Below are 27,762 nucleotides of genomic sequence, written 5' to 3'. Positions count from 1 at the left end.
CTGTCAACTAAAACATTTTGCACTTCCGGGGTCTGTATCTCTCTATTCCCATCTCCCCACAGCCAGCACAACTGAACATCTTTCCTTAAATACCCTTTTCTTTGATCTTAAAGGTGGTTAGAACAATGGAGTCTAACTCAATTCTCCAATAAAGATATTTAAATGTTTTGTTGCCTCCACTTTTGGGTCAAAAATTTTAAACCTTCCCTTGTTTACTTATGACTTAAGGTAAAAGTCCCCTCCTCATTTCTAAACTCCCTTTGAAATTTAACAGCTGAAAAGTTAAGTTGCTACTCATTTTAATGCAAATTTCAAACCCAACCTATTGTACTTATACATTCAACTTCATCATAGCCTCAGTACAAATGCATGCACCTAGCACTTTTACCTCATCTCTGCTCCCAGAGAAGCTGTCTTTACTAAACTTCCCCAGTTTAATTACACAGCCTTTACAAAATACCATTCCCAAAGATATTAACATACATCTTCACATGAAGTAGGCAATTCAATAGGATCACATCAATTGTTACAAATTCCACATTCCCATTTACTCCTGGACCTGTATGAACTATGCCTTACTCTGCAAAAAGCTGGTTTCCACCAGCAGCATACGAAAAACTTTGAGACATGTGAGGATTGCAGAGACAAGCTTTAAGTGTTAGATTGGTCAAGTGTTCATTCTGTACTTTGAAATTCAGGGCAAACTACCCAACCCATCTTAAATTCAAAAAGCAAATGATAGGGTATTTAATGTTTCAAATAGCCTAGTACAACTGCTTTTTTGAATTTATTCATTCATGGGATGTGGGGTCACTGGCTAGACCAGCATTTATTGCCCAACCCTAATTGCCCTTGTCCAGAGGGCATTTAAGAGTCAACCACATTGCTGTGCATCTAGAGTCAAATGTGGGCCAGACCAGGTAAGGACAGATCTCCTTCCCTAAAGAACATTAGTGAAAGAGGAGTTGCAACAATCGACAATTAGACTAATTCCAGATTTTTTTATTGAATTCAAACTCCACCATCTGCCATGCTGGGGTTCAAACCTGGATCCTTAGAGCATTACCCTGGGTCTCTGGATTATTAGTCCAGTGACAATATCCAATGCCATCACCTCCCCTCCAAAGAGAGAACATGTAATACATTATAAATAGGACCCCATGCACTGCCCCACCTGTTTAAAACTTCAAATTTAAAAGTACAAATGCAGTTGCACAGTTGCTTTAAAAATGCAACAAAACATTTCTTATTGTAGGCTGCTGATTTAAGAGGCTGGGGAGTTTAAGCATAATTTTAAAAAACTATTAACACCAGATATAAAAATAAATTTGGTGTAAACTAGTTTATTATTGAATAGAAAAGTACAGATTAAATCAAGGATTACACATTGTAATTAACTTTGAATTGTTAAATCTAACATGTATCTGGTTTTCAAAACTCAAGATAACCCACGAACTTTAAAGCACTAGATAAAATTCATGCTCGTTAGGCTAACAAGTTGGTTATATAATTGATCAAGAATTTCAATAAATTTGAAACAGCATGAATGAACACAAGTATTTATACATTTTTAAAATGGCAGTTTACTATTCTCATTTCATGAAGACTTTCCATTTTGCTTTCGATGCAGCATAAGTGATGCAAACATACTATAAGAAAAGTTGAAGACAATGGGAATTCCAGTGCTACATGTCCAAGATCACAATTGTAGAAGTTATTTTGGTTTAAAAATCTTGCTAACAGATCAACAGGCTACAGATGTTTTGCATTTAAGAAATTTTACCAATCATTGAATGGATTTATAGACATATCAATTTGACCACTAACAAAAGAAAAGTACTGCAGGTGCTAGAGATCTGAAATAAAAACAAAAAGTGCTGAAAAAACTCAGTAGCATTGGCAGCATCTGGGGAGAGAGAAACAATGTTTCAAATTACGGCTTCTTCAGGAGTGCCTTTATATCATGGAAAAGGCAAAGAGTGAAAGTGTAGTAGTAAAGGAACAAAGCATTGTTCCTGTTACTAGCAGAATAATGGTTAGGGCTGTCTGAAAACAAAACATGAGAACAAGATACAGATTGTCACGAGGACAAATGCAAAATGGAGATCAGTTCATTGGACTCAACATTTGAGTTCAACTTCAGACCAAGGCTGTAAAGTGCCTAATCAGAAGATGAGGTGCTATTCCTCAAACTTGCATTGGGCTTCAAACAAACATTGTAGCAGGCAGAGGACAGAAGTGAGCACAACAACAAAATGGTGAATTGAAATGACAAGCAACCAGGTCAGGGCCATGTTTGCAGATTGGAAGAGGTTCTGTAAAGCAGTTACCCAGTCTGCATTTGATCTCCTCAAATGTAGGAGGCCACATTTGTGAGCAGCAGTGAATGCAATAGACCAATTGGAAAGTGCAAGTAAATCACTACTTCACCTTAAAGAGTTTGAAGTTCTGAAGTAATAGAGCTCTGCCAGGTTAAGATTACATTTTTAGTAATTCAGTAACATGGTTGAAAACAGCCAGACTGAAAAGGTGCAATGCATAAAGTTTAAAATTGTGTATTCCAATTCTTTCACCCAAAATAGTCCTGCAGGCTAGCACTCTGTACTGGCCCTTTATAAAATCCGCAATGTGTTACAAAATACATACTAAGTTTGATGTGAAATGTGTTCCCATACTTTCTGAAACAAATTCATGCTTTATAAAATGTTCCTTACACTGGAAAGGATCAATTTTGATGTGGAATTTCCTAAATTGGCAATTGAATTTCTGATGCCAGGTATCGAATACCAGCCATCCAATCAAACGCAATGTTTTAAGTTTGTCATTTATAATTTAATAAAGTTTAATTTCATGGTCAAAAAGGACCAAACACTAGACTAAAAGCATTGAAAGTTGTGAAGTGATTTCATGTGTTCAAGTGGTACAAAGTACATTGTTGGGGGGCAGGGGATGGGGGGGGGTGGGGGGCAGAGAGAGACTGGGCAGTGATTCCAACAACTGAACAGAGCAATTGGATACCAGTTTACTGCACTTGTCAAAGGCCTCAGCCTTCTCTATTCAAGAGCAAGCTAGTAAAGGTTATTTAACAAGGTTGTAAAGATTACATGCATAATACAAATTGCCCTCTGACCCAATTTGTGTAATTAAGGATCAGTTGTATATAAATCAATTGCAGAACTCTTCAACTAATTATCTATGGTAGAGAGTTATGGGTTTGCAAGTAGCCCAACCCCTGGATACATTATCTGATTAATGTTAAATTAGGATCATTTCCTGAATGCTTTTGCAATAATTCAAAGTGACTGCTTATAAAAGCAAAACAAAGACACAAGTAACAACCTTTAAATTTAAAAAGTATAAGAAACTTAGTATTGGAATAGGAGGATTACTACAAAGTATTTCAATATTCAATATCATGTGGAGAGTCTCAAGGCTTCAAAAGACAACTGGTTGCAATCTAATTTCCAGAAGAGGGAATATCTAGTGCACAAGAGAATCTTAATCCTCAGTGTGCAGGGTCAGGTCATGGGTCATGAATTTTGACTAATCAAAACAAAGTGCCTTGTGTAACTATAAAGCACCAATGTAACAAATTGGTTATTTCATCCAGTACTGTACATCAAATTTTGGGCTACATGTTAATCTTAAACTGAAACTTTTCTTGGGTCAGGTTAAGGCTGGAATTGTTAATTATAAAGCAAAAAATCTCAATACCTCAAATGCAACTTTGAATCTCAAGTAATTATCGTTTAATTTTTTAGCCTTTAGGTCATCTTCCTAGGTGAGAACTTTTCAGAAAAAAATAGGGGAGTAGGGTATTCATTGGTCTCTGCCATCATTTAAACAATGGATTATCTACATCCAGTTCTCACTTTCCCCATTTCCCTTAATGTTTGGAAATTAAAAGAATCAAGTCATTGACATTAATATACTCAAACTGGAACATCCACAGCCACCTGGGATGCCAAAAATTGACAAATTTGAAGACATTTCTTGCTCAGTCCTAAAAGGCTGATCTCTTAGGGGACTACAGCTTCTAGACTCCAAATTAGGAGCTATCCTGTCAAGCCATTTAAAAAATGTTTATTTCAATGACATCACTTCTCATTCTAAAATTCTAGGGAATTATAGGCCTGTATACTCAAATCTCCCCTCATAGGCCAATCCCATCAATTTTGGATGAACTTTAATCTTCATTATACTTCTATGCTACAGCTATGGGAAGGCAGACCAAAATAGCACACAGGCAGTGATCTCAAAGCCCAATATAATTGCAACAAAAATCCTTGCAATAAAGGCCAACATACCATTTGCTTACTGTACCTGCATGCTAATTGAGATCCATGTAGAGACACCCAGATTCCTCTGCATACTAAAATTCTGTTTCCCACCATTGCTTTTTATTTTTCCTAAAAGTGGAAAATTTCACATTATATTCTATCTACTAGTACATTCTTGCCACTCATTTAGCCCATCTAATCCTTTGCATCCTCCTCAGCTTACTTTCCTATCTAACATGGTCAACATGAAATTGGATACAAAAACAAAAATAGCTGGAAAAACTCAGATCTGACAGCATCTAAGGGGAACAAAGTTAGCGTTGTCCAAATGACTCATCAGAACTCTTCTATCTGAAGAGTCATTTGGACTCGAAACATTAACTGTTTTTCTCCACAGATGCTGTCAGACCTGGAGTTTCTCCAGCTATTTTTGTTTTAGTTTCAGATTTCCAGCATCTGCAGTATTTTGCTTTTATCTTAGTATGAAATTGGATACATTACTCATCATCCCCTTACTGAAATCATTGATATAGATTGAGACAGAAGTCAGTGACACAGACATTGGAGCCAGAAGCTCTATGTTTAGTCCCATTCCAGGGACAGATAGCCACTGAAGGTGCTTTCAAATGCAGTCAAACAGGTTGATCATCAACCTGCAAATCATTCCAACACACCTATGACAGGTGACGAGAAGAGTCTCCTGGTCAGCTCCCACATTAAAAGACTCAACATGCAGATTCTTGCCTTGGGCTGTACTCCATGCTAAGCACACTAATTGTGATTGACTTAGTAGATAAGGCCCAAGCATGGATCCTAGTAGTACTCAACTAGTTAAAGCCAAAATAACCAATCTTCAATTCATGCTAATGACCCCAGTATCAATTTTTGTAATCATCAAATTCCAAAGCCAAGCTACTGCTGACACCAGAAATCTTAAATGTTATAGAAATACTCATGTGGCAGCGTCTCTGGAGAGATGAACAAAGTTAAAGTTTCAGGTGCAGCCTTTCATCTTTGAACTCCAGCATTTTTTGTACAAACACCTCCTAGGCAACACTGCATCTAATGTTTGAGAAAACTCAAATACACTTCCTCCACTCTACCCTCCCACCTTACTATTTACATCCTCAAAAACTCTTTAAAAAATCCCCACAGGTCTATTTCCCACAAAACTTAACTCTGAATTATCTGTAACTTTCGAGACTCTAATCACAATGACACAACTGAAGTTGAGTGGATAGTTTCACTCGATAGCTGGAAGATTAGGTTTCCAGAGTAAACACTCACCCATTTACGTAGATGTACATTTGTGCAATACTACAGCACTCCATAGTATTTCTAAACCTCAGGATGCTACTTTTAGACTTACCAGACGTTCACTATTTATTACTAACATTAGTCAGCATTAAGAAATAAAATAGCTTACCTTTCAAGCCCGTGGCGTCTAGATTCTTCACAAACGCATGCAGCAGCTCTGCTTTTAGTTAAGCTGCTTACTTTTTCAGCAAAATATTAGGTTTACAAGTACTTATGCTTACATATGAGGAAGAATGTTCTAGTATTTACACAAAACCCATATGGAACATGGGAAAGAAAAATGCGCAACAGTAGTTGTTCTTGCAGGGTACTTTGAATATTGTGCTCCAGTAAGGACTTAAAATACCTAAACTCAAACTACACCCTGAAATAAAGCAAGCTACACAACATCCCAATGGGTGTCTCACGAAATGAACAGAAAGCTACACTAGTTTATTTGAAAAAAAGCACTCGGTTATGGTACCAACTAGCCCCCACTCCAGCTGTACACATACACATCCTCGTAGTTATGAAATTAATGTAGGTTTAACATGTCCGCTGAGATAAAGCTGTGAGGATGTGAGACAAGTTGCTGTTTCCACACACACCACCAGGTGTGGCGCCCTTTAGCATCTGAAGCCAGGGAGCCATCTTGCACACAAAAATGTACAAAGATAAATTCGGAAAATCCACATAAAACGGTCGCTTTTGACGCGATTCTCGTCGAAACCGTCGAGACGGTCGGAAAAGTCAGGCTCTCAGGCAGAATCAGGTGGAATTAAAGCGTTTGCCTTCGTGTTGTTCCTCCCCAGCGCCTCTCCAGCCCGCTCAGCACAGTCATTCCACAGCCCAATAACGCGCTCCTTCATTCGCCGGCGCTTTAAACCTGGAGCCGACCAATGGTAGAAGGCGGCTGCCGACCCACTTCTGACGTCACCCCCAACAACACGACTCGGTGCGCATGCGCGGTCCGAGTCAAACAAGAGTTCTGCCTTAAGATGGCGGCGGGGGCTTCAGATCTGTTGGACGATGTGTTCTTCTCAGACGTGGATGAGAAAGTGGTGAGCGACTTAGTCGGCTCCCTGGAGTCCCAGTTGGCGGCTACGGGCCATAACGCGGCGGAACAGGGCGGAATAAGGGCGCAGGTGGTGAATAATCACGTGGAAAACACACCCGGGATGGTGAGCAATAATGTTGAGCTGCAAACAGCAGAGAACAAAATGGGACTGGCAGGAGCTGAGGTTTCCACCGCAGCCAAAATCAAAGTGGAAGAGAGCTCCGAAGGAAAAAACGCACAGATTAATTCGCAGAATGCATTCGGCAGCGGGGTTTTGCCCTGCACGACGGCGGGGAGTGGGGTACAGCAAAGTGTTGTTATCAATAATGCAAGGTCCCAGGCTCCAGGAGTAGAACAGGAGCAGAGTACAGCGGCGGCGGCAGCAGCAGCAGTGACAGGATCATCAGAAGCAGCTTCAGGCGGCATCGGTCAAGGGAAATCGGTGGTAATAAGTGCAATGGCAACCCCAGTGTCCAACCATGTGAAAACTGTCACCTCTAACATACAAACTCTTAATGGGAATAATGGAATGGCGATAAACTCTCACAATGCAGGAAATGCCACCACTTTCACTTGTTCAGCAGCTGCAACTACCTTGCCAGCTGTTACGGTGGTCAATAATGGACCTGGATCTGTTGTTAAAAATACAATTAATACAGGGTTGCCAGCATCGTCTTTGCCAGCCTCTAGTTCTGCCTACACTGTTATTCAAACGTCTTTTGTCAGTACGCAGAATGTACCTTCAACTGTTGTTTCTTCACAGGCAGCAGGACCCACAGTGACATTGGTGAGACCACCACCTCACAGTGGCCCAGCTCTGTCAGTTGCATCCACACCGAATGGTAGTAGTACTATATTGAACTCAACGGTTAGTGTAACTAACTTGCCAGCTTCTGGTGGCACCGGGGCTCCCCATCAGACTTCACTGCTGACTTTAAACAGTCAGCCTTCTAGTTTGTCAAGTAACGTTTCTTTGTCTGCTGGTGGACAGGTTATTAAATCCGATTTACAGCCCAAAACAATTATACAGACACCACAACAGACTCTCAGTGCAGGAATATTGACATCAACAACTGGTAGTGCGGTGACTAGTGTAAACAATCAATCAAATACAAGTACTATGGTAATAGGTCAGACGATACAAAGTGGGCTTCAGAATGTGGCATCCAATCCTGGCGGAATTTCCACTCAGTCAGTTGGTACACCAGCAGGAATGGGCAAAGGAACCATTAACACAGTTGCCCAAACTCTGGCAAGGACAGCAGCAGTGAACACTGGCCCAAGGACAACTATAACACCGCAAGTTATAGCTCCCCGTCTCCCTCAACCCCCACAGCATCAGCCAAACATTCAAAATATTCAGATTCCCCCAGGTGAGAACCAGATCATATTGTTCAGTGGCATGTGCTTTCTTGTATTGTTGAAGACTTTTGTGGAACGTTGCTTATTTTCTTTTACAGCTCAGTGCCAGAGATGTAATTTATGTTTAAACCAAAGTGGGAAAACCGAATGTGCAATGGATTGTCAATAATCGGGATGTAGATTATACAGAAACATTGGCAGTAAAAAAGTTTAGTTTATACTTTCCAAATGTTTTTGTAATAGAACCTGATGACTTAAATTAACAGTTCTGATTTGCAAATTATGAAAGGCTAATGGCGCATAGAAGCCATTTAGTATAAAACAACTAAACTTGTGTATACAAGTTTATATAATCATTTTGTAGTTATAATATTGCTCATTTCCAAGTGATCTGAGTGAAATCACTAGCAGATCCAGTCCTTTCACTTTAAACCATTGATTGTGACGGATTGAACAGCATGCCTGTAGTGGAAACTTGCATTCTACCTCATACTGTCTTGTAGCTATGTCGATGGATTTCTGTTATCTGACTGAGTAATCTGTTACAACTTTGGTAAAGTTAGAATTTCTTAGAAGACAGGAGAGTTTTTCAAACCTTCTAACTATTGTAACTTTAATATAATCTAGTTTATAAATATTCATCAGCATCTTTCTTGGACCTCAGAAATTAAACAAAACCGTAAAAAGCTATTTTTCAAAAATCTATTCAAAGTAATAAATACCACTAACTGAGGGAGAACTTATCAGCTGATTTGTTGCTTGTTAATATAATTTTTTTGTGGTGAAATCAGTTGAGTACAACATTAATTGGAGCCAATAAGCATTCACAAAATTCTGCTTCTGTCGTATTCTTTCTTCTCTCTCCCAAACCAAATTTGCCAGACTAGTATTCATCTAAGCATAATATTATTTTGTATTTTAACGTTTTATTCAGAAATCAAAGAAAACCTATCAACATTGCACAAAGTAAAGGATCAAGCATATAATAAATGATACATGTGTGAAATTTTGTACTTTTTTTTCAAAAAATTTTTTAACAAATGATCAAGATTTGAAATTACAAATTTTTTTTTTAACCAACCATGATCAAGAATGTGATAATGCATTACTGCTTAAGATCTAACATTGTGAAATTATAATTAATGTCTACAAAATCATAGTTTGTAATTGCTGCATTTGCTACTGCATTGTCTAACTGCAATCAATGTCAAATTATTCGCACATGATTGTTATTACTCTGGTTTCAATAAAGTGGAATGAACAGAGAGCAGGAGAATTAGATTGATAGTTTAAACTTTGCTTTTCCAAATTTTGGGTTGCTTCTGGAGTATTTTGAACCACTATGGTGAAGTTTAGTTTGCTACAGGAAATTTGTTGGGAACAATATGGAATTATGAATTGAGTTGCACGAGAACCACATTAACATACTGTTAGAGGTGTTACCTTATAGGGAAAGGAAAGCCTAGGTGAGAACTTTTTTCAAAGTACTCCAGGAGTTTGTGGAAGAAAATAATTAAGCCAAAGTTTATTTTGACTATTTTCAACAACAGCAACTTGTACTTACATAACACTTTTAACATATATAACTATATAACATCCCAAGGCACTTCACAGGAGCATTATAAAGAAAATTTGACACCAAGCCACCTAAAAAGACATCAGGGCAGATGACCAGAAGCTTGGTCAAAGAGGTAAGTTTTAAGAAACATCTTAAAGGAGAATAGAGGGGCAGGGTGTTTTAGGGAGGGAATTCCAGAACTTAAGGCCTTAGTGGGTGAAAGCACTCTCACCAATGATGGAGTGATTAAAATGGGGATGCTCAAGAGATGAGAACTAGCGGAGCACAAATACCTCAGCGGGATTGGAGATTACGGATATAGGCAGGGGTGAGACCATGGAGTGAATGAAAACAAAGATGAGAATTTTGGAATTGAGGTGCTACTTAACCAGGGGCCACTGTAGGTTGGGAAGCACAGCGGTAATGTGTGAACGGGACTTGGTGCGAATTAGGGCACAAAATAATTTCTTCAAAATATAAAATTTTATTCTAGCATGGAAACCCTTTGGTCAAATTTTCCTCCTTGCTAAACCATTCTGGTGTCATCACCAATGGTGAATGACCCTGTGCAGCTTAGAAAAAAGGAGGCCAGAATTTCAAGCTGACCATTTTCTGTAAAATGGGGGTAGTCATTTGATCTAAAAGTATTCCTAGAATTTCTTCCCCTTTTAAGTGCAGTCAAGCATACACTAGAAGCCCAGTGAGATCACTGAATAGGTACTTTGACTTAATTCACTGCCAATTCTGCTTTTGCATAAATGGAAAAGGAAAGCAAAATCTAAATAATGAGATAGAGAGAGGCATTTAACAACCAATGTGCCTATCATACTATCTCTTTAAGCATTGGCATATTAATGAATATGATGGAGACATTGTTTAAAATTAGACCAGAAATATTAGAATTCTAATCAAAGAAAATCCAACAGTGATAGGGAAAATCTATAGAATAAATGAAAGCATGACACTTAACTGCAAAATGGTAGTCTAGAATGCATAAAACCCAACATTTTTATTTGCAGCATTGTTGTATTTAGAGATTTTTTTTGGATTGCATTCTATGAAGGTGTGTCCAGACAATATTTCACAACATTGAAGCTGAACCTTTTGAAACTGAAGAAAGTATTCAGTTTCTGAAGGATTGCTAACAGTCTCCTATCACACAATATGATTATTATGATTTTATAGATGTAAATGCGCAAGCTTTTTTTAAATGAATGTAATTTTTTTTAAATGTAAATAAAAAGCATTTTGTGTTAATATTAAACATGCTGTCAAATAAACAAACAATGCACACAGTACTCTTAGATTCACAACTACGTCCTTTCAATGTTTGGTGCAGATCAGGTTAATAAGAAAAGTCTCTCAATCACTCCAACTTTAAAACATTTTTATTTAGGAAATAGATGAAGTTATGAAAATGAGAAAGATATATTTGAACATGTTCCATGCATGAAAGCTGTTTATTTACTAACAGTTCTATTCAGTACCGTTACATGAATGCTAATTTGCTGTTGCAATGTATATCTTTGTGTTGCTTTATGGCCTAACTTGAGGTAAACTAATTGAGAAGTTAAGGAATTTGCTAGGAATCTAACAGTAATTTAAAGTGAAAAATTAGTGAGAAAACTTATAATGTTATAGTTGAGGTCAGAACTTAATAGTAGAATAATAACATGTCAAAATATTATGGCTGGCTTAGGGTAAATGGACTTAAAGTGAATTGAAAGTGTGTGTGCTCCTCAATAATTCTTAATCAGTTAACTTTCTGTGTGGTGTCCTCAGCACTTCTGAATATGTGGGGGAGAAAGAGAGAGAATCTGGTTCTGCATCTGGTTGCTGGTCCTGATCGCTTTCTCGTGACTAGTTGAGGTGTGCATTTGTACATGTGTTAGGGTGGCAGGACCAAACTCAGCTAGGACACTCCTGTGAGTGAATTAAGTATTGGCATTCACTGTGAAGCTCACATGTTAATAATTTTGGCCAAAAATAAAAATAGCTGGAAAAACTCAGCAGGTCTGACAGCGTCTGCAGAGAGAAATATAGTTAACATTTCAAGTCCGTATGACTCTTCATCAGAACTGAGGAAAAATAGAAATGAGGTGAAATATAAGCTGGTTGAGGGGTTTGGGACAGGTAGAGCTGGATAGAGGGCCAGTGATAGGTGGAGGCAAAGAAGAGATTGCCAAAGATGTCATAGACAAAAGGACAAAGGGGTGTTGACAGTGGTGATATTAGCTAAGAAATGTGCTAATGGTGACATTAAGGGTAGAAAGCAGGACGAGCAAGTGACAGGTAGCCCTAGTAGAGGTGGGGCAGGGGGAAGAGATCGAAATAGGATAAAAGGTGGAGATGAAACAATGGACGGGAATACATTTAAAAATAATGGAAATAAGTGGGAAAAGAAAATTATATTTAAAAAATATAAGTAATCAGAAAAAGAGGGATCGGAAAGGGGGTGGGGATGGAGGAGAGAGTTCATGATCTGAAGTTGTTGAACTGTAAAGTGCCTTGTCGGAAGATGAGGTGCTGATCCTCCAGTTTGTGTTGAGCTTCACTGGAACATTGCAGCAGGCCTATTCTTAGCTAATATCACCATTGTCAACACCCCTTTGTCCTTTTGTCTACGACATTTTTGGCAATCTCTTCTTTGCCTCCACCTATCACTGGCCCTCTATCCAGCTCTACCTCTCCCACCCCCCTCAACCAGCTTATATTTCACCTCATTTCTATTTTTCCTCAGTTCTGATGAAGAGTCATACGGACTCAAAACGTTAACTGTATTCCTCTCTGCAGATGCTGTCAGACCTGCTGAGTTTTTCCAGCTATTTTTATTTTTGTTTCAGATTTCCAGCATCCGCAGTATTTTGCTTTTATCTAAGAATTTTGGCCACTTGGGCAAGATATTGGAATGTGACCAGCAGCAATGGACCTGTCCCATGTAAGCAATCAACACCATTTGGGAGGTGAATGAAGAAAGTTGACAAGCAAATGAAATATGCATTTAGTTTCAGTTTGAGACAGGTCAGTTAGAGACCATGGGAGGAAAACAGGGGTAAAATTATTCTCCGTTCTCTTATTGTCCCAGTTGAAGCGAGATACTTGAACCAGACAAGAGTGTCACTCAGTTTTCAAATTCTGCTACTCCTGAAGTTAGGATGAAAACATCATATCAAATCTCATGTACTGGAGAGTATTCAACTTTTCCACATTGAGTCTGTTGACAGGCACTTTATAAATTCCAGTATTCATGCTTATCACTTTGGCTATTCATGGAATAAACAATATGTTTAAATTAAGCCACGTTAAATCATGAAAAATCCTATTGTGTAGCTGGGTCTCACAATCTTGCACAACCATTTTTGTGAAAATCCCTGAAATCTTTTGTGTTTGGATGTGCACCCATTTTTTTAATGCTAAATTTCACTACAGATGTCATTATCTTTTGTACAAGTTAGATTCTGCATTTGCCTACAAAATAACGCAGGTAAATCAAAAGTAATATAATGCTGGAAAAACTCAGCAGGTCAGGCAGCACCCAAGGAGAGAAAGCTAAGTTAGCATTTTCCGTTGATGACCTTTTATCAGAAAAGTAAGTAGCTGCTTGGGACTTCCCAAGATGAGAAAGTTGCTTGTATAAAGGAAAGTTCCCTTTTTTGAGTAAATAATCAACTTGTAGTAGTTAATATTTTTTTTTTTTAGGGTAAGGATTTTGTTCAATAATTTAACTGAAATTTAGCTTTGTTACTGATCTGTTTGCACATCTGTGACCACATCGTGGGATATCATGAACAGAAAATTCCCTATATTTTAACCATTAATTTAATGAAAATCGAAATAGCAGTCATTGTAGGATACAATATGCATGTAAAGAAAAAAAACTTGCAAGTGTATAGCACTTTTCACGACTACCAACAATCTCAAAAGTGCTTTACAGCCAGTGAAGTTCTTGTGAAGCGTATTTAAGGGTTTAATGTAGGAATGCAGCAGCTAATTTGCGCACAGCAAACTCCCACAACCAGCAAAGTGACAATGACCAGATAATTTGTTTTTGTGATGTTGATTGAGGGGTAGATATTGGCCAGGACAATGGGGATAACTAACCTGCTCATCTTCAAAGTAGCACCATGGGATCTTTTACATCCACTTGAACAGGCAGGTGGGGTCTTGGTTTAATGTCTCATCTAAAAGACGGCATCTCTGACAGTGCAGCTGCACTGGAGTACATAGTTTTAGAGGAATAAAATAATATAGAATCTATAATTGTGTGTAAAATTGAACTTACAAAGTTCTTTTAAACTATAAATAAATGTAACACTGCCAGCTCTGGATATCTCAAAAAGTCTTAATTTGAAAGTTATTTTGACTTCTCAGAAAATCAGTATTCTAAATGTTCATGACCAGGGTCCAACAGTAACTTTGGCAATGGAGTAAGGAGCTTCCAAATTTCACTTGTCATAACAAAATTATTAAGTAACTTGATATCACGGTAGTACATTTGGCAATATATTTCCAAGTCAGGATGGTGAGTGGCCTTGAAGCTCCCCTCCAAGTCACTCACCAACCTGACTTGGAAATATATCGCCGATCCTTCACTGTCACTGGGTAAAAATCCTGGAACTCCCTCCCTAACAGCGCTGTAGGTGTAGGTGTACCTACACTACATGGTCTGCAGCGGTTCAAGGCGGCAGTTCACCACCATCTTTTCAAGGGCAATTAAGGATGTGCAATAAATGTGAATGAGTTTTTAAAAAAAACAAAATGTGCAACATTTACATAATTTATCAGTCAATACCATTCCACAACTGTAACATTTAGAATAAGCATTTTAAAGATGAACAACAATAGTAAAAGTCAATTTTAGAAAAGTAACACTTATACCATCAAAAGCCACTTGCTTGCCAAATAAGTTAAATTGCTTGGAAACAGTGGACAATTCCTCTGGAACTTGGACCTTATTACTGAATTGCAGAATGCTATTAATCTAATTACTGGTGCAGAATGTAAACTTAATTATTTAAGTGAAAGCAACCAGTTCTGATCTTAAAATGTCATCTATCTCCTTATAATTCTTCTTCCAGACTCTATGATCAAAATTATCATCCTGTGAACAAAACTCAATTTCCAATATTTTGGTAATACCTGCTGCTAGCTCAAAGTATTGATTCATTGAAGATTTTTTTTAAAAACACACAGAACACAAACCACATTAAAAGATATATATGGTAGTGTTATGACAATTGATGAACAAAATTTTTCTTGTTTATATGGAGGTGAAGTTTTTTTTTGAAAGCTGAATGAGCTGTAGCGAGAGAGACGGTGGAAGGAACCCTAAAATGCACAAAAGGTGCAATGAGAATATGAAAAATTGACAAAACAGGGCTAATGAATACACAGTCTAGAAAATGCACTCAAGACAATTTGTAGTTTCGGAAGTAATTAGATGAAAGTCAAATTTGTTTGTGTTTTCCCTTCCATGTGAGAAATTTCTTTTTTTGTTTGATAAAGAAACCTAAATAAACTAAAGTTAAAATTGTACACTGACAACTATGTAACACGGTCATTGGCCAGAAACTTAGTAAGGGGTCTGGTGTTATGTCAGGATTATTGAAATTTTGGTAGGAGACAGTAGAGACTGGGTTTTATCACCTACTAGGTTTTCTGCTTCTGCAATGATGTATCTTATTGATGTTCGTTTTGTGGCAGAATTAATTTATTTAAATACACAAGTACATTAAACATTGGCACTTTTCCAACACGTATACACTCTAAGCAAAAGAGTTCTTTAACTTTGACAGCTTTTATATTGCGTCAAAACCAAATGCATGTTTTACTTACCTGGTTACTACATCTAGACTATGATAATCTTTAAAAACCAGACAGGTTTAGCAGTTGGTACTGTTTATTCTTAAGTGCTCCAGCACTACTAGAAATCTGATGTTATATTTTTATTTCCCACTTAGTATTTTTAACCTGTGCAAGGAGTGACACATTTTTTTCTCTGCCTCTTGAGTCTCCCATCATATTGTGCAGGGGAGTAATTTGCTCCTGGGGTTTCAGCGGTACTTCTTTGAAGCTGGCCATTAGGTTGTGCACAAATGAGAAGGGGTACTATTCCTCTCCTTCCTATAGGGGAAACATTTAGCACCTCCTGTATGTTTCCCACTTTGTCTGATTTTTAAGAGAAATATCTGCTCCAAAGTGTGGCATTAACTTATTTTGAACAATTAAATGCCTTTCCCTTTATCTTTGAAAAGATTTATAGCATTAAATTCCCCCATAAAAGCATACATTTTTCAGATATCAAACCTAAGTATGCAGTGCGTGAATCTTAATATTTGCTGTTGTTACGTTATGGAAATGTTTCATCTATATAAGTGACACATTACTGAACCAGCTTTTGGGGGAAAAAAACTGCATTTGTTCCTCAAAGTGTCTGAGATTGGCGGGGTCCTGTGAAATTTGTCAATAAATTTTAGCATTTTACATTCACAGGATTTTTTGGAACTCCAGTTTTTATATAATAAAGACAGTATTGCCAATTGTTACACCAACGACTGACAAAACAGAATTTGTGACAATTATAAATGCACAGATCAACACATGAATATTCTAGAGTGACTTTGGTAAATGACTACTGGAGGTGATGGGGGCTGGGAAAGAAGAGAGGAACTCACATAGATTACTGAATGTGCAAGTATGTACACATTTTTATTGCGGCCAAGTTTCTACATCAACCTTTATGAATTAGATCCATCTCTCTTATGCTGTAAGGCTTGACACTTTGAGTCATTCATTGCCATTAAAATAATTTGAATGTGAATGCTTAAAAATAAATAATTTATTAATTTAAATGTTAATAGTACACTGAAACTTGTGCCCATTTGTATAGTACCTGATAAGCATGAACCATCTTCAGAACCTCTTCTAACAGGTATTAAAAACAAAATAACAGTGCTTAATTCATGGAGCATTTCTCATGGATCTAGTTCCTATCATAGATCTCAGAACAGTCACCATTTTTTTACATCAAATGGACACAATAATTTGCTTCATTGAACATATTTTGAAAATAGTTGGAGTTACATGTTCACTCCAAGTCTCCATTCAACAACAGCATGGGCACCATTATTTTTATTGACTTGAAACTTCTCTAAGCTACTTTAGAACGCTCTCCAAAATATGCCGCTGTGTTTTAAAAATAATAAATAAATAATTTAATTTATTTATAATGAGGGGCATAGATAGGGTAGACTGTAAGGAACTTTACCCCTTGGTGGAGGGATCAATAACCAGGGGGCATAGACTTAAGTTAAGGGGCAGGAGGTTTAGAAGGGACATGAGGAAGAATTTTTTCACCTAGAGGGTGGTGGGAATTTGGAACTCACTGCCTGAAAGGGTGGTAGAGGCAGAAACCCTCATAACATTTAAGAAGTATTTGGATGTGCACTTGCAATGGCATACAAGATTATGGGCCTAGTGCTGGAAAATGGGACTAGAATAGTTAGATACTTGTTTGACTGGCGCAGACCCAATGGGCTGAATGGCCTTTTTCTGTGCTGTAAACCTCTATGACATACAAGTATTGGCATAGTATATTGCGAGAAACTGGCATTTGCCAACAAGCCCCTGTTCATACTCCAAGGAATGTAAGAGTACTAATTGATTCTAATAATGGAGGAAGAGAGTTTAGTGTGAATATTTATTGGAGCTATCACCCCCATCTCCAAACTTCCTTCCCCCTCAAAGTGCTTGAACATATTGTTGCCTCAAAAATCTGTTGCCATCTTTCCCAGAACTACAATTCAGTTCCTCTACTCAGCTTTCCACCCTTGCCACAATACCGAAACATCTCTTATCAGAGTCACAAATGAAATCCTGTGTGACCGTGACAAAAAGTAAACTTGCCCTCCTTACCCTTCTCAAACTTTCTGTACCCTTTGACATGGTTGACCATGCCATCCTCCTCCAATGCGTTTCCACTGTTTCAGCTGGGTGGGACTGCACTCACCTGGTTCCATTTGTATCTGACCAGTTGTAATCATGAAACGCTTGCAATGATTTCTCTTCCTGCTCCCACACCATTACCTCTGGTGTCCCTCAAGGGCCTACCCTTGGCCCCCCTCCCATTTTTCATGCTGCCCCTTGGCAACCCCATCTCAAAGCACAGCCTTAGTTTACACATATATGTCTTCAGTTGCCTAGACCCTCTAGAATACCCTCGCTACGCCTCTCTATCTTGCTTTCCTCCTTTAGGACACTCCTTGAAACCTCTTTGACCAACCTTTTTGTGCTTCTGTTGAAAGCATCTGACCTAATGCCTCCTTATATGGCTCAGTGTCATATTTTATAATGCTCCTGTGAAGCCCCTTGGGACGTTTTATTACGATAAGGTGCTATTAAGTACAGGTTGTTACTATTTATTGGGAAAAAAATGTAGTTTTTCAATAGAAGCATCATGTTTACAAGATCTGAAAACAATTAAGAGGACAAGATTAGATTAGATAATGTGGCAGATGACACGGGAAGAAAACGTAGAAGACGTTTGTGTTCTGTTCTCAGTTAACTTTTAGTCTCACATATTTGATAACCTCATGTTGCTGCTTGAACAAATCTTTGCTATGGAAGACATTTTTAAGATTTTCTTTGTGTGCTAATTTTTTTTACTCTTTCACGGGATATGGGCGTTGCTGTTAAAGTGGGAGGGAGCCACCTTCTTGAACTACTACAGTCCATGTGGTGCAGGTGGTGTACATCCACAGTGCTGCAGGGAAGGGAGGTCCAAGATTTTGATCCAGTGACTGAAGATATGAGGATATATATTTCCAAGTCAGGATGGTGTGTAGCTTGGAGGGGAACTTGTAGTTAGTGGTGTTTCTACGTCTCTGCTGCCCTTGTCCTTCTAGTTGGTAGACATCACTGGTTTGGAAGGTGCTGTCGGAGGAGCTTTGGTGAATTGCTGCAGTGCATCTTGTATATGGTGCACACTGCTGCCACTGTGTGTTGGAGGTGGCAAGTTGAGAGTATTCCATCACACTCCTGATGTGTGCATTGCAGGTGGTGCACAGGCTGCAGGGAGTCAGGAGGAGAGTTACTCACTGCAGAATTCCCAGCCTCTGACCTGCGCTTGTAGCCACAGTATTTATATGGCTGGTCCAATTTAGTTTCTGGTCAATGGTAAACTCCAGGATGTTGATGGTAGGGGATTCAGTGCTGGTAACACCATTGAATGATTTTGGGAAATGGTTAGAATCTTCTTTGTTGGAGATGGTCATTGCCTGACACTGTGTGGCATGAATGTTACTTGCTATTTATGAGCCCAAGGCTGAATATTGTCCAGGTCTTGCAGCATATATTTCTGCAAGTAATGTCTGAAATGTTGAGTGAATTTTCAGAGTCTTATCAATGTTTAAGAAAAGAGAAGCATCATGGTATTGATTAGAAAGTTATCATGGGATTTTTCATGAAAGTTGTTTAAAAGTGGTGAAAGCATATCACGTCATTTAACTTTCCCATTAAATGGTATGGCACAATTCCCCATATGATCAGCTTTGAACTTTGCTGGCCTGTTTTGGGGTGGGGGGGGGTGGGGGTGCAAGTACAGTCAGCTATTTTCCTGTTAGGAGAAAAGGAAAGTTAAAGTGCTGCTCTGTTTGCCTGGAAGCTATCCCGTGAAGTGGCATGGTACTTTTCTTTTTATTTATTCATGGAATTTGGGTGTCACTGGCAAGGCCAGCATTTATTGTTCATCCGTATTTGCCCTTCAGAAGGTTACAATGAGCCACCTTCTTGAACGGCTGTACACTTTATGGCAGAGGTACTCCCATACTGCTGTTAGGTAGGGAGTTCAGGATTTTGGCCCAGTGACGATGAAGGAGCAGTGATATATTTCCAAGCCAGGTTGATATGTGGCTTGGAGAGGAACTTTGAATGGTATGGAACACCAGCACCTCCAAGTGGTAGAGGTCACCAGTTCGAGAAGTGCTATTGAAAAAACTTTTTTGAGTTGCTGCAGTGCATCTGGTAGATAATATACACTGCAAACACGGTGTGCCCACATGGTGATGGAGGGGTGCTAATCAAGTTCACTGCTGTGTCCTCAATGGTGTGAAACTTCTTGAGTGTTGCTGGAGCTGCACTCATCCAGGCAAGTGGAAAGTCCATTTCACTCCTGACTTGTGCCTCGTAGATGGTAGAAAGGCTATGGGAGACGGAAGGTGTGTCAGTTGTCACAGAGCACACAGCCTCTGACCTGCTTCTATGTCACAATATATATATATATATATGTGAGACTGTTCCAGTTAAATTTCTGATCAGTGGTGACTTCCAGGATGTTGATGGTGGGGAATTCAATGATGATATGCAATTCAATGTCAAGGAGATGTAGTTGGACTTTCTCTTATTGGAGGTGGTCGTTGCTCGGCATTTGTGTGGTTCAAATGTTGCTTGCTACATAACAGACCAAGCCTGAATGTTGACCAGATCTTGCTGCATGCAGGCATGGACTGCTTCATTATCTAAGGGGTTGTGAATGGAACCCAATACTGCAATCATCTACAACCAGTCGTCTGACCTTATGCTGGAGGGAAGACCATTGATGAAGCAGCTGAAGATAGCTGAGTCTAGGCACTGCTCCAAAGAATTCCTGCAGCTTACCAAGTGTAGGCCAGGGATTTTTCCATTAACATAGGAACATAAGAAGTAGAAGCAGAAGTGGGCCATTCGGCCCTTCAAAGCTGCTCTGCCATTCAATAAGATCATGGCTGAACTGTTTTTTTGTGTTTCAAATTCCACATTCCCATCTACTCCCGATAACCTCAGATTCTTATTAGGCAAGGGAATCAATCTACCTCACCTTAAAAATATTCAGTGACCCCACCTCCACCGACTTCTAAGGCAGAGAGTTCCAAATTTGCACAACCCTCTGAGAAAAAAAATATTCTCCTCATCTCCATCCTAAAAGGGCAACCCCTAATTTTAAAATAGTGCGCCCTAGTTCTGGACTCGCCCACAAGAGGAAATGTCCTTTCCATGTCCACCTTGTTGAGACAATTCAGGATCTTCATATATTTCAACCAAATCACCCTCACTCTTCTGTACTCCAGTGGAAACAAGCCCAGTCTGTCCAACCTTTCCTCATAAGACAACCTGCTCATTCCAGGTATCAGTCTAATAAACCACCTCTGAACAGCCTCCAATGCATTTACATCCTTCCTTAAATAAGGAGACTGAAAATGCACACAGTACTCAAGAGGTGGTCTCACCATTGCCCTGTATAACTGAAGCATTACATCCTTACTCTAATGTTCAATTCCTCTTGTAATAAAGGATAGCATTCCGTTAGCCTTAATTACTTCTATATCTGCATACTAACTTTTTGTGACTCATGCACTAGAACACCTAGATGCCTCTGCACCTCGGAATTCTGCAGTCGTTCTCCGTTTAAGTAATACTTTGCTTTTTTATTCTCCCTGTCAAAGTGAGCAACTTCACATTTTCCCATATTATATTCCATCTTCCAGATTTTTGTCCACTCTGACAACCTATCTATATCTGTTGCAACCTCCTTATGTCCTCTTCACAACCTACTTTCCTACCTATCTTTGTGTCATCTGCAAATTTAGTTATCATACCTTCGCTTCCCTCATCTAAGTCATTAATATAAATTGTAAAAATTTGAAGTCCCAGCACTAGAGGATTCCATTTGTCACATCCTGCCAATCTGAAAAAAATGCATTTATGCATACTCTCTGTTTTCTGCCAGCCAAGTAATCTTCTGTCCATGCAAATATGTTACCCTCTATACCATGAACTTTTATTTTCTGCAATAACCTTTGATGTGGCACCTTATAAAATGCCTTCTGAAAGACCAAGTACAGTACGCTTACAGGCACCCTTTTATCCAAAGCGCATGTTACTCCTTCAAGGAACTCCGATAAATTGGTTAAACATGATTTCCCTTTCACAAAACCATGTTGACCCTTCCTGATTATCTTGAGTTTTTCTAAGTGCCCAGCTATAACCTCTTTAATAATCAATTCTAACACAACTCCTGAATTGCCAAAGCCTGTCCACCATCTACAAGACACAAGTCAGGAGTGTAGTGGAATCCTCTCCATTTGCCTGGATGAGTGCAACTTCAACAACACTCAAGGAGCTTGACACCATCCAGGACAAAGCAGCCTGCTTGATTGGCATTCATAAACGTTCACTCCCTCCACCACCGACACACATTGGCAGCAGTGTGTACCATCTACAAGATGCACTGCAAGACCTCACCAAGGCCCCTGAGACAACACCTTTCAAACCCATGATCGCTACCATCTAGAAGGACAAGGGCAGCATTCACATGGGAACACCACCACCTGGAAATTTCCCTCCAAGCCACTCACCATACTGATTGTTCATTCACAGTCGCACATCAAAATCCTGGAACTCCCTCCCTAACAATACTGTGAGTGTACCTATACCACATGGACTGCAGTGGTTCAAGACTGCAGCTGTCAAAAGCAATTAAGGATGGGCAATAAATGCTGGCCTAGTCAGCGACGCCCACATTCCATGAATGAATAAAGAAAAAACTTTCCCCATGACAGATTTCAAGTTAACTGGCCTATAGTTCCCTGTTCTCTGCCTCCCTCTCTTGAATAGAAGGGCAATATTTGCTACTTTCCAGTCTGATGGAACCTTTCCAGAATCTAGCAAATTTTGGAAAATTAACACCAGTGCATCTGCTACCTCATTTGCCACCACTTTTAAGACCCTGGGATAAACTCCATCAGGAGCCCACAGCTCCAGCAATTTGCTCAGAACCGCTTCCCAAGTGATTTGTAATTTCCCCCAAGTTCTTCTCTCCCTTCCACCAACTGTTATGCAGCTATTACTGTATCTTCTATCATGAAGACAGAAGCAGAGGAGATTGAGGGGGTACATGATTGAGGTGTATAAAATTATGAGGGGCATAGATAGGGTAGACAGGAAGGAACTTTTCCCCTTGGTGGAGGGATCAATAACCAGGGGCCATAGATTTAAGGTAAGGGGCAGGAGATTTAGAACGGAAGTAAGGAAGAATTTTTTCACCCAGAGGGTGGTGGGAATCTGGAACTCACTGCTTGAAAGGCCAGTAGAGGCAAAAACCCTCATAACATTTAAGAAGTATTTGGATGTGCACTTGCGATGCCATGGCATACAAGGTTATGGGCCTAGTGCTGGAAAATGGGATTAGAATAGTTAGGTACTTGTTTGACCAGCACAGACTCGATGGACCGAATGGCCTTTTTCTGTGCTGTCGACCTCTATGACTCTAAGCAAAATATTTGTTCATTTTGTTTGCCATTTGCTTATTATTTACAATTAACTCCCCATTCTCACTCTCTAAAGGACCAAAAATCAGTTTACTTGCTCTTTTCCTTTTTAAATACCTGAAGAAATGCTTGCTATCCATTTTTCCATTTCTAGCAAGCTTCCTCTCATACTCTAATTTCTTTCTCCTGATTAACCTTTTAGTCATTCTCTGTCATTCATTATATTCTGACCAATCATCTGACCTGCCCTTCATTTTTATGCAGTTAAATGCTTTTTCCTTAAATTTGATGCTTCCTCAACTTCTTTAGTTAACCACAGATGGTGGGTCCTCCCCTTAGAATTTCTCTTTGCAGAAGGAATATACTTACTTTGTGTATTCTGAAATATCCCCTTAAATGTCTGCCACTGCTTCTCTATTGATCTATCCTCTAGCCTAGTATCCCAGTTCATTTCAGCTAGCTCAGCTTTCATGCCCACATAGTTGCCCTTATTTAAGTTTAAAATACTAGTTTTAGACCCACTCTTCTCCCTTTCAAACTGGATGTAAAATTCAATCATATTGTGGTTGCTCTACCTAAGGGTGCCTTTACTCTGAGGTCATTAATTAATCCTGTCCCATTACACAATACCAAGTCTAATATAACCTGGTTGGTTCCAGAATGTGCTGCTCTAAGAAACTATCTCGAAAGCATTCTATGAACTTCTCATCCAGGCTACTACTGCCAATCTGAATTTTCCATTTTATTGGCAGGATTTTTCAGTCGGCACATGCTGGAATCGGCTGCACTCCCGCCGATATGTAAATAGCCTATTAAGGCCATTAATAGAGTAATTGATGTAATTGTTAATGCTGCCCATCCAACCTTAAGGTTGGTGGGTAGACGGAAGGTTTAGAAAGCCCCATCCACGAGCGGGATGAGATTTGCTAAAGCTTTTATTAAACAAATATTTTTTTTTCCCGATATATAAAAATATGTCCCATCTCGTGTGACATGTTTAAATAAATTTTGAAACCAATTATTTAATTATTTCAAGAGCAATTCAGTCTCCCTGAGGCAGCCCCGTGCCACAGGGAGATTGAAGGACCATTCCAACAGTACAGCTCCCACTTTCCCCAGTACTGATATCAGTGCCCCACTAATTGGAACTTCACTTCTCCCATACCAGTCTTTGAGCCGCGCATTCATTCCCTAATCTTATTTGCCCCATGCCAATTTGCACATGGCTCAGCTAATAATCCAGAGATTATTACTTTTGAGATTTTGCTTCTTAATTTGGTGTCAAGCTCTTCATACTGACTATGAAGAACCTCTTTCCTCGTCCTGCCTATGTTAGTGGTGCCTACATGTACCATAAAAACTGGATCCTGCCCCCTCCCACTGTAAGTTCCTCTCCAACCCTGAGCAAATGTCCCGAACCCTGGCAGCAGGCAGGCAACACAGCCATCTGGACTCACGCTCTTTGCTGCAGAAAATAGTGTCAATCCCCCTCACTATACTGTCCTCTACTACCACTACATTCTTTTTTGCTCTCCCCACTTGAATGGCTTCCTGTACTATGGTGCCATGGCCAGTCTGCTCCTTCACCCTGAAGACCTTGATTTTGTCTCGCTTTTGTCCACACAAGTAGCAAGCACCTTGTATCTGTTAGAAAATTGCAAAGTCTGAGGCTCTTTCACTGCTGTCTGCTCAGTCCCTTTACCTGCCTCACTCACGGTCTTATCCTCCTGTCCCTCACTGCTGACCAAAGCAAATGACCCTATTCTAAGAGGTGTGACCGTCTCCTGGAACAAAGTGTCCAGGTATTTCTTGCCCTCCCTTATGTTGTGTAATGTCTGCAGTTCGGCTTCCAGATCAATAATCCTGATCCGGAATTCCTCTAGCTGCAGCCATGTTTGCTCTAGATTGCCTTTGCTTCCAGAAGCACCCGCATTTCACAGCTGCACTTGTCCTGACATTGTTTTTTATGTAATTTAATTTAATTATTTTCTTAAGTTAGAATAATTCTTATGTATACTACAATTTACTGTGCTTATTAAAAGCTAGTACCACCTACAGCTAAAAGTTATACATTAATTACACAGGTATGAGTTTTAGGTACTTATTTTAAAGTTTGAGTTACTTTTACGTATTTGTATTTATTTTTAATTTTTATTTATTTTAATTAATAAATCCTATTACTCTCAATATGATTTACTACTGCTATGACAAAAACCTTATAATTACCAATAAATTATACTAGTATTTGAAAGATAAATGAACAAAGCAAGTAAAATACTCATCAACCAATCACTTACCTAGTTCCCTATGACATCACACTTGATTTTCTCCAAATCTGGTCAGTGCACTGAGACCCAGCATCAGCAGCTAGCTTTTTTACCTCCTGGCTCCTTCACATGCTCTTTTATCTTTCGGCTCTGCTCTTGCTGCTTCTCGTGCTCTTTTATCTCCTGGCTCCTCTCTCGCTCCTTCACGTGCTCTTTTATCCCCTGGCTCCTCTCTCGCTCCTTCTCATGCTCTTTTACCTATCAGGCAGAAGGGAAAATTGATTGGTGTTCTCACTGAGCCTTTTCAACACATCCTACTGCTGCTAACTGCAGAGGTCCAGGAGCATGCCACCTCAAATGATCTTTCCTGGGAAAGGAGCCAGTTGAGAGGATACACCAAAAGAAAACAAAATAAAGTAACCATAAGACCATAAGATATAAGAGCAGAAATTAGGCCATTCGGCCATCGATTCAATCATGGCTGATAAGTTTCTCAACCCCATTCTCCCACCTTCTCCCCGTAACGATTGGATAATTTTCACACTACAATAAAACTTGCATGAAATTCAAAATGTATGGACGTATGTTAGTACTGAAAATATACTGGATCCCAGTGAATTTTTTCATTACCCATTACAATTTCAACAATCCTGAAAAAGTCAGTAGTTAGTTTTGTAAGCATCCCAAGAAATGAGTGAACAGGATACACATCTGTGCACCTTGTTTCAGTTAGATATGCACACTGCAGACCTTGTGTGGATTTTACAGTGTAATATATGTGTACATTTGTTCAATCAGTGGAAAGACTGTTCCAGCTACTTCCAGTAAGTTTAAGGTTTCAGGTTTATGATTTATAAGAACGCAACTGTTGAAATTTTAGCCACATCTGGGGTTATAACTGTCAATGGTAAGGCCCTGATAAACAGTGGCATACTTTAGCAAAGACCTTCTACACCAAACTCTTTAAAATGAGATAAATTGGAGTAATTTTGTGAGACCCCATTCCCAGGTTAGAGATTGGGCTATAATACTAAAGTGCAAATTCTGTGACCCACGGTCCTATTGAGGGAGATTCCACGTCTGGTGCTGAGTCTCACAATATTGCAAATATCATTCTCTATTAAACACATTTTAAACACTCCGCTAACTTCTTATCCTATTTTAAAAATCTTACCTGATTTGACCTCCTTTACCTGAGAGTGTGTTTTGGCTCATTATGACCTGTTCAGTCTTTTGTTCCTAGGCCTGTTTTGCTCCATCTCTGTCCACTCCTGCCTACTTCACTGCCCTTCCACTCTTTTGTAAATGGCTGCCATCTATGCATGGCAATATAACTACAATGTAGAGATCTGCAGGTGAGCAATTCCCCATCACTATTCATTTTTTAAATATAGTCAAATCTCAAATCACCCACTTGCCCATCTTGATTAGGAATTTGAGTTGGGAGACCAACAGCAATTGCGGCTGTGAGCAGTTATTTTAAGAGAAAGAAGAGGTTAATTTGTAACACGGGTTGACGGGTGTTTTGGGAACATGTCGTTATCTGGCAGTTAGCTTCATTCACTGTGAACTTGTGTTCCATCTATGAAAAATGGTAATTAAGATACCCCTACTAGTGACAATTTGACCTTCTTTAATATACTGCGTAACTAAAGCACATTTTTAAAAAAAATTCAAGTATTTGAAGCAAATTTACCAAATAACCTAAAGCTGAAAGAAATTCACTTATTCTTGTTTCCAGAGGGAACTGGCACAATGTAGTCCTTGTTCAACAACTATTTAGATGCCCAAGAATCTAAATCCAAATTTTGCAAACTCTGGTTCTGGTGAAGTGATTATTTAATGGACCCCCATTAAACAACAAGATAATACATTTTCACTCTCTACTGATTCTGATTTTGATAAGAATTAAGAGCTAATATGATGATGAAAATGCAAAAGTGCTGATAAATCTATCTGTCAAGTGAAAATGGATAATTGGCTGTAACCAATAGTTACATTCGGGGAAAGATGACGGAAGAAATTCATTGATAATTGAAAAAGGTTTTTAGGAAGATGTAAATGATGTCCAAAGTAAGAAAAGTGGAAAATCGGCTTAGAGCTTATTTGTTGTGATTGAGGAATATTTAAACTAGAAGCAGAGGGAAAAGGAAAAGCATAAAAAAGAAAGCATAGGGGAAAAGGAAAGCATTTATCATAATGAAAATTATACTAAGAGATCAGAGGCAAATAAATATGTACATGGTATCATATTGAGGATGATTGTAAGTATTGAAACTCATGATTTTACACTAAATAATTAACTTGCATTTTAAAAAGTCTTTCACTTCCTTGGGATATCCCAAAGTATTATTTATAACCAATATCTATTATTATTAAAGTGGAACTTTGTAAGCAAACTATGCAGTCATTTTGCTCACAAAACAGTCACACAAACAGCATTGAGATAAGTGACCAGGTCACTTGGCCAGAACACCCAGGAACTCACCTGTTCTTCATTGAATAGTGCCTTGGGATTCTTCCGTACATCGCAATATCAACTCGCTGAGACAGTGCCTTTTTAAATTCTGTTCAGCTCAATCTCAATACCAAGTCAGTCCTGATCTTTCCTGATAGATTTGAATGAGTCCGTAAAATGATT

The 27,762-nt window shown here is 39.0% G+C and overlaps 1 protein-coding gene across 1 annotated transcript in view; it reads left to right on the top strand.

The window, feature by feature from the left end:
- The first annotated feature begins 6,555 nt into the window (after window positions 1-6,555).
- The window catches only part of LOC121287324 (transcription initiation factor TFIID subunit 4-like), a 76,911-nt gene continuing 55,704 nt past the window's right edge, over window positions 6,556-27,762 (top strand). The window contains exon 1 of the mRNA XM_041205104.1: window positions 6,556-8,006. Within this exon, the coding sequence (XP_041061038.1) occupies window positions 6,575-8,006 (1,432 nt within the window). The 5' untranslated portion in view covers window positions 6,556-6,574. The remainder of the gene's footprint in view (window positions 8,007-27,762) is intronic.

Source organism: Carcharodon carcharias, chromosome 14 (genome assembly GCF_017639515.1).
Source record: "Carcharodon carcharias isolate sCarCar2 chromosome 14, sCarCar2.pri, whole genome shotgun sequence".
In the NCBI taxonomy this organism is placed as follows: Eukaryota; Metazoa; Chordata; class Chondrichthyes; order Lamniformes; family Lamnidae; genus Carcharodon; species Carcharodon carcharias.
Note: the sequence above shows the minus strand (reverse complement) of the source record. Positions and strands in the feature narration are given on the sequence as shown.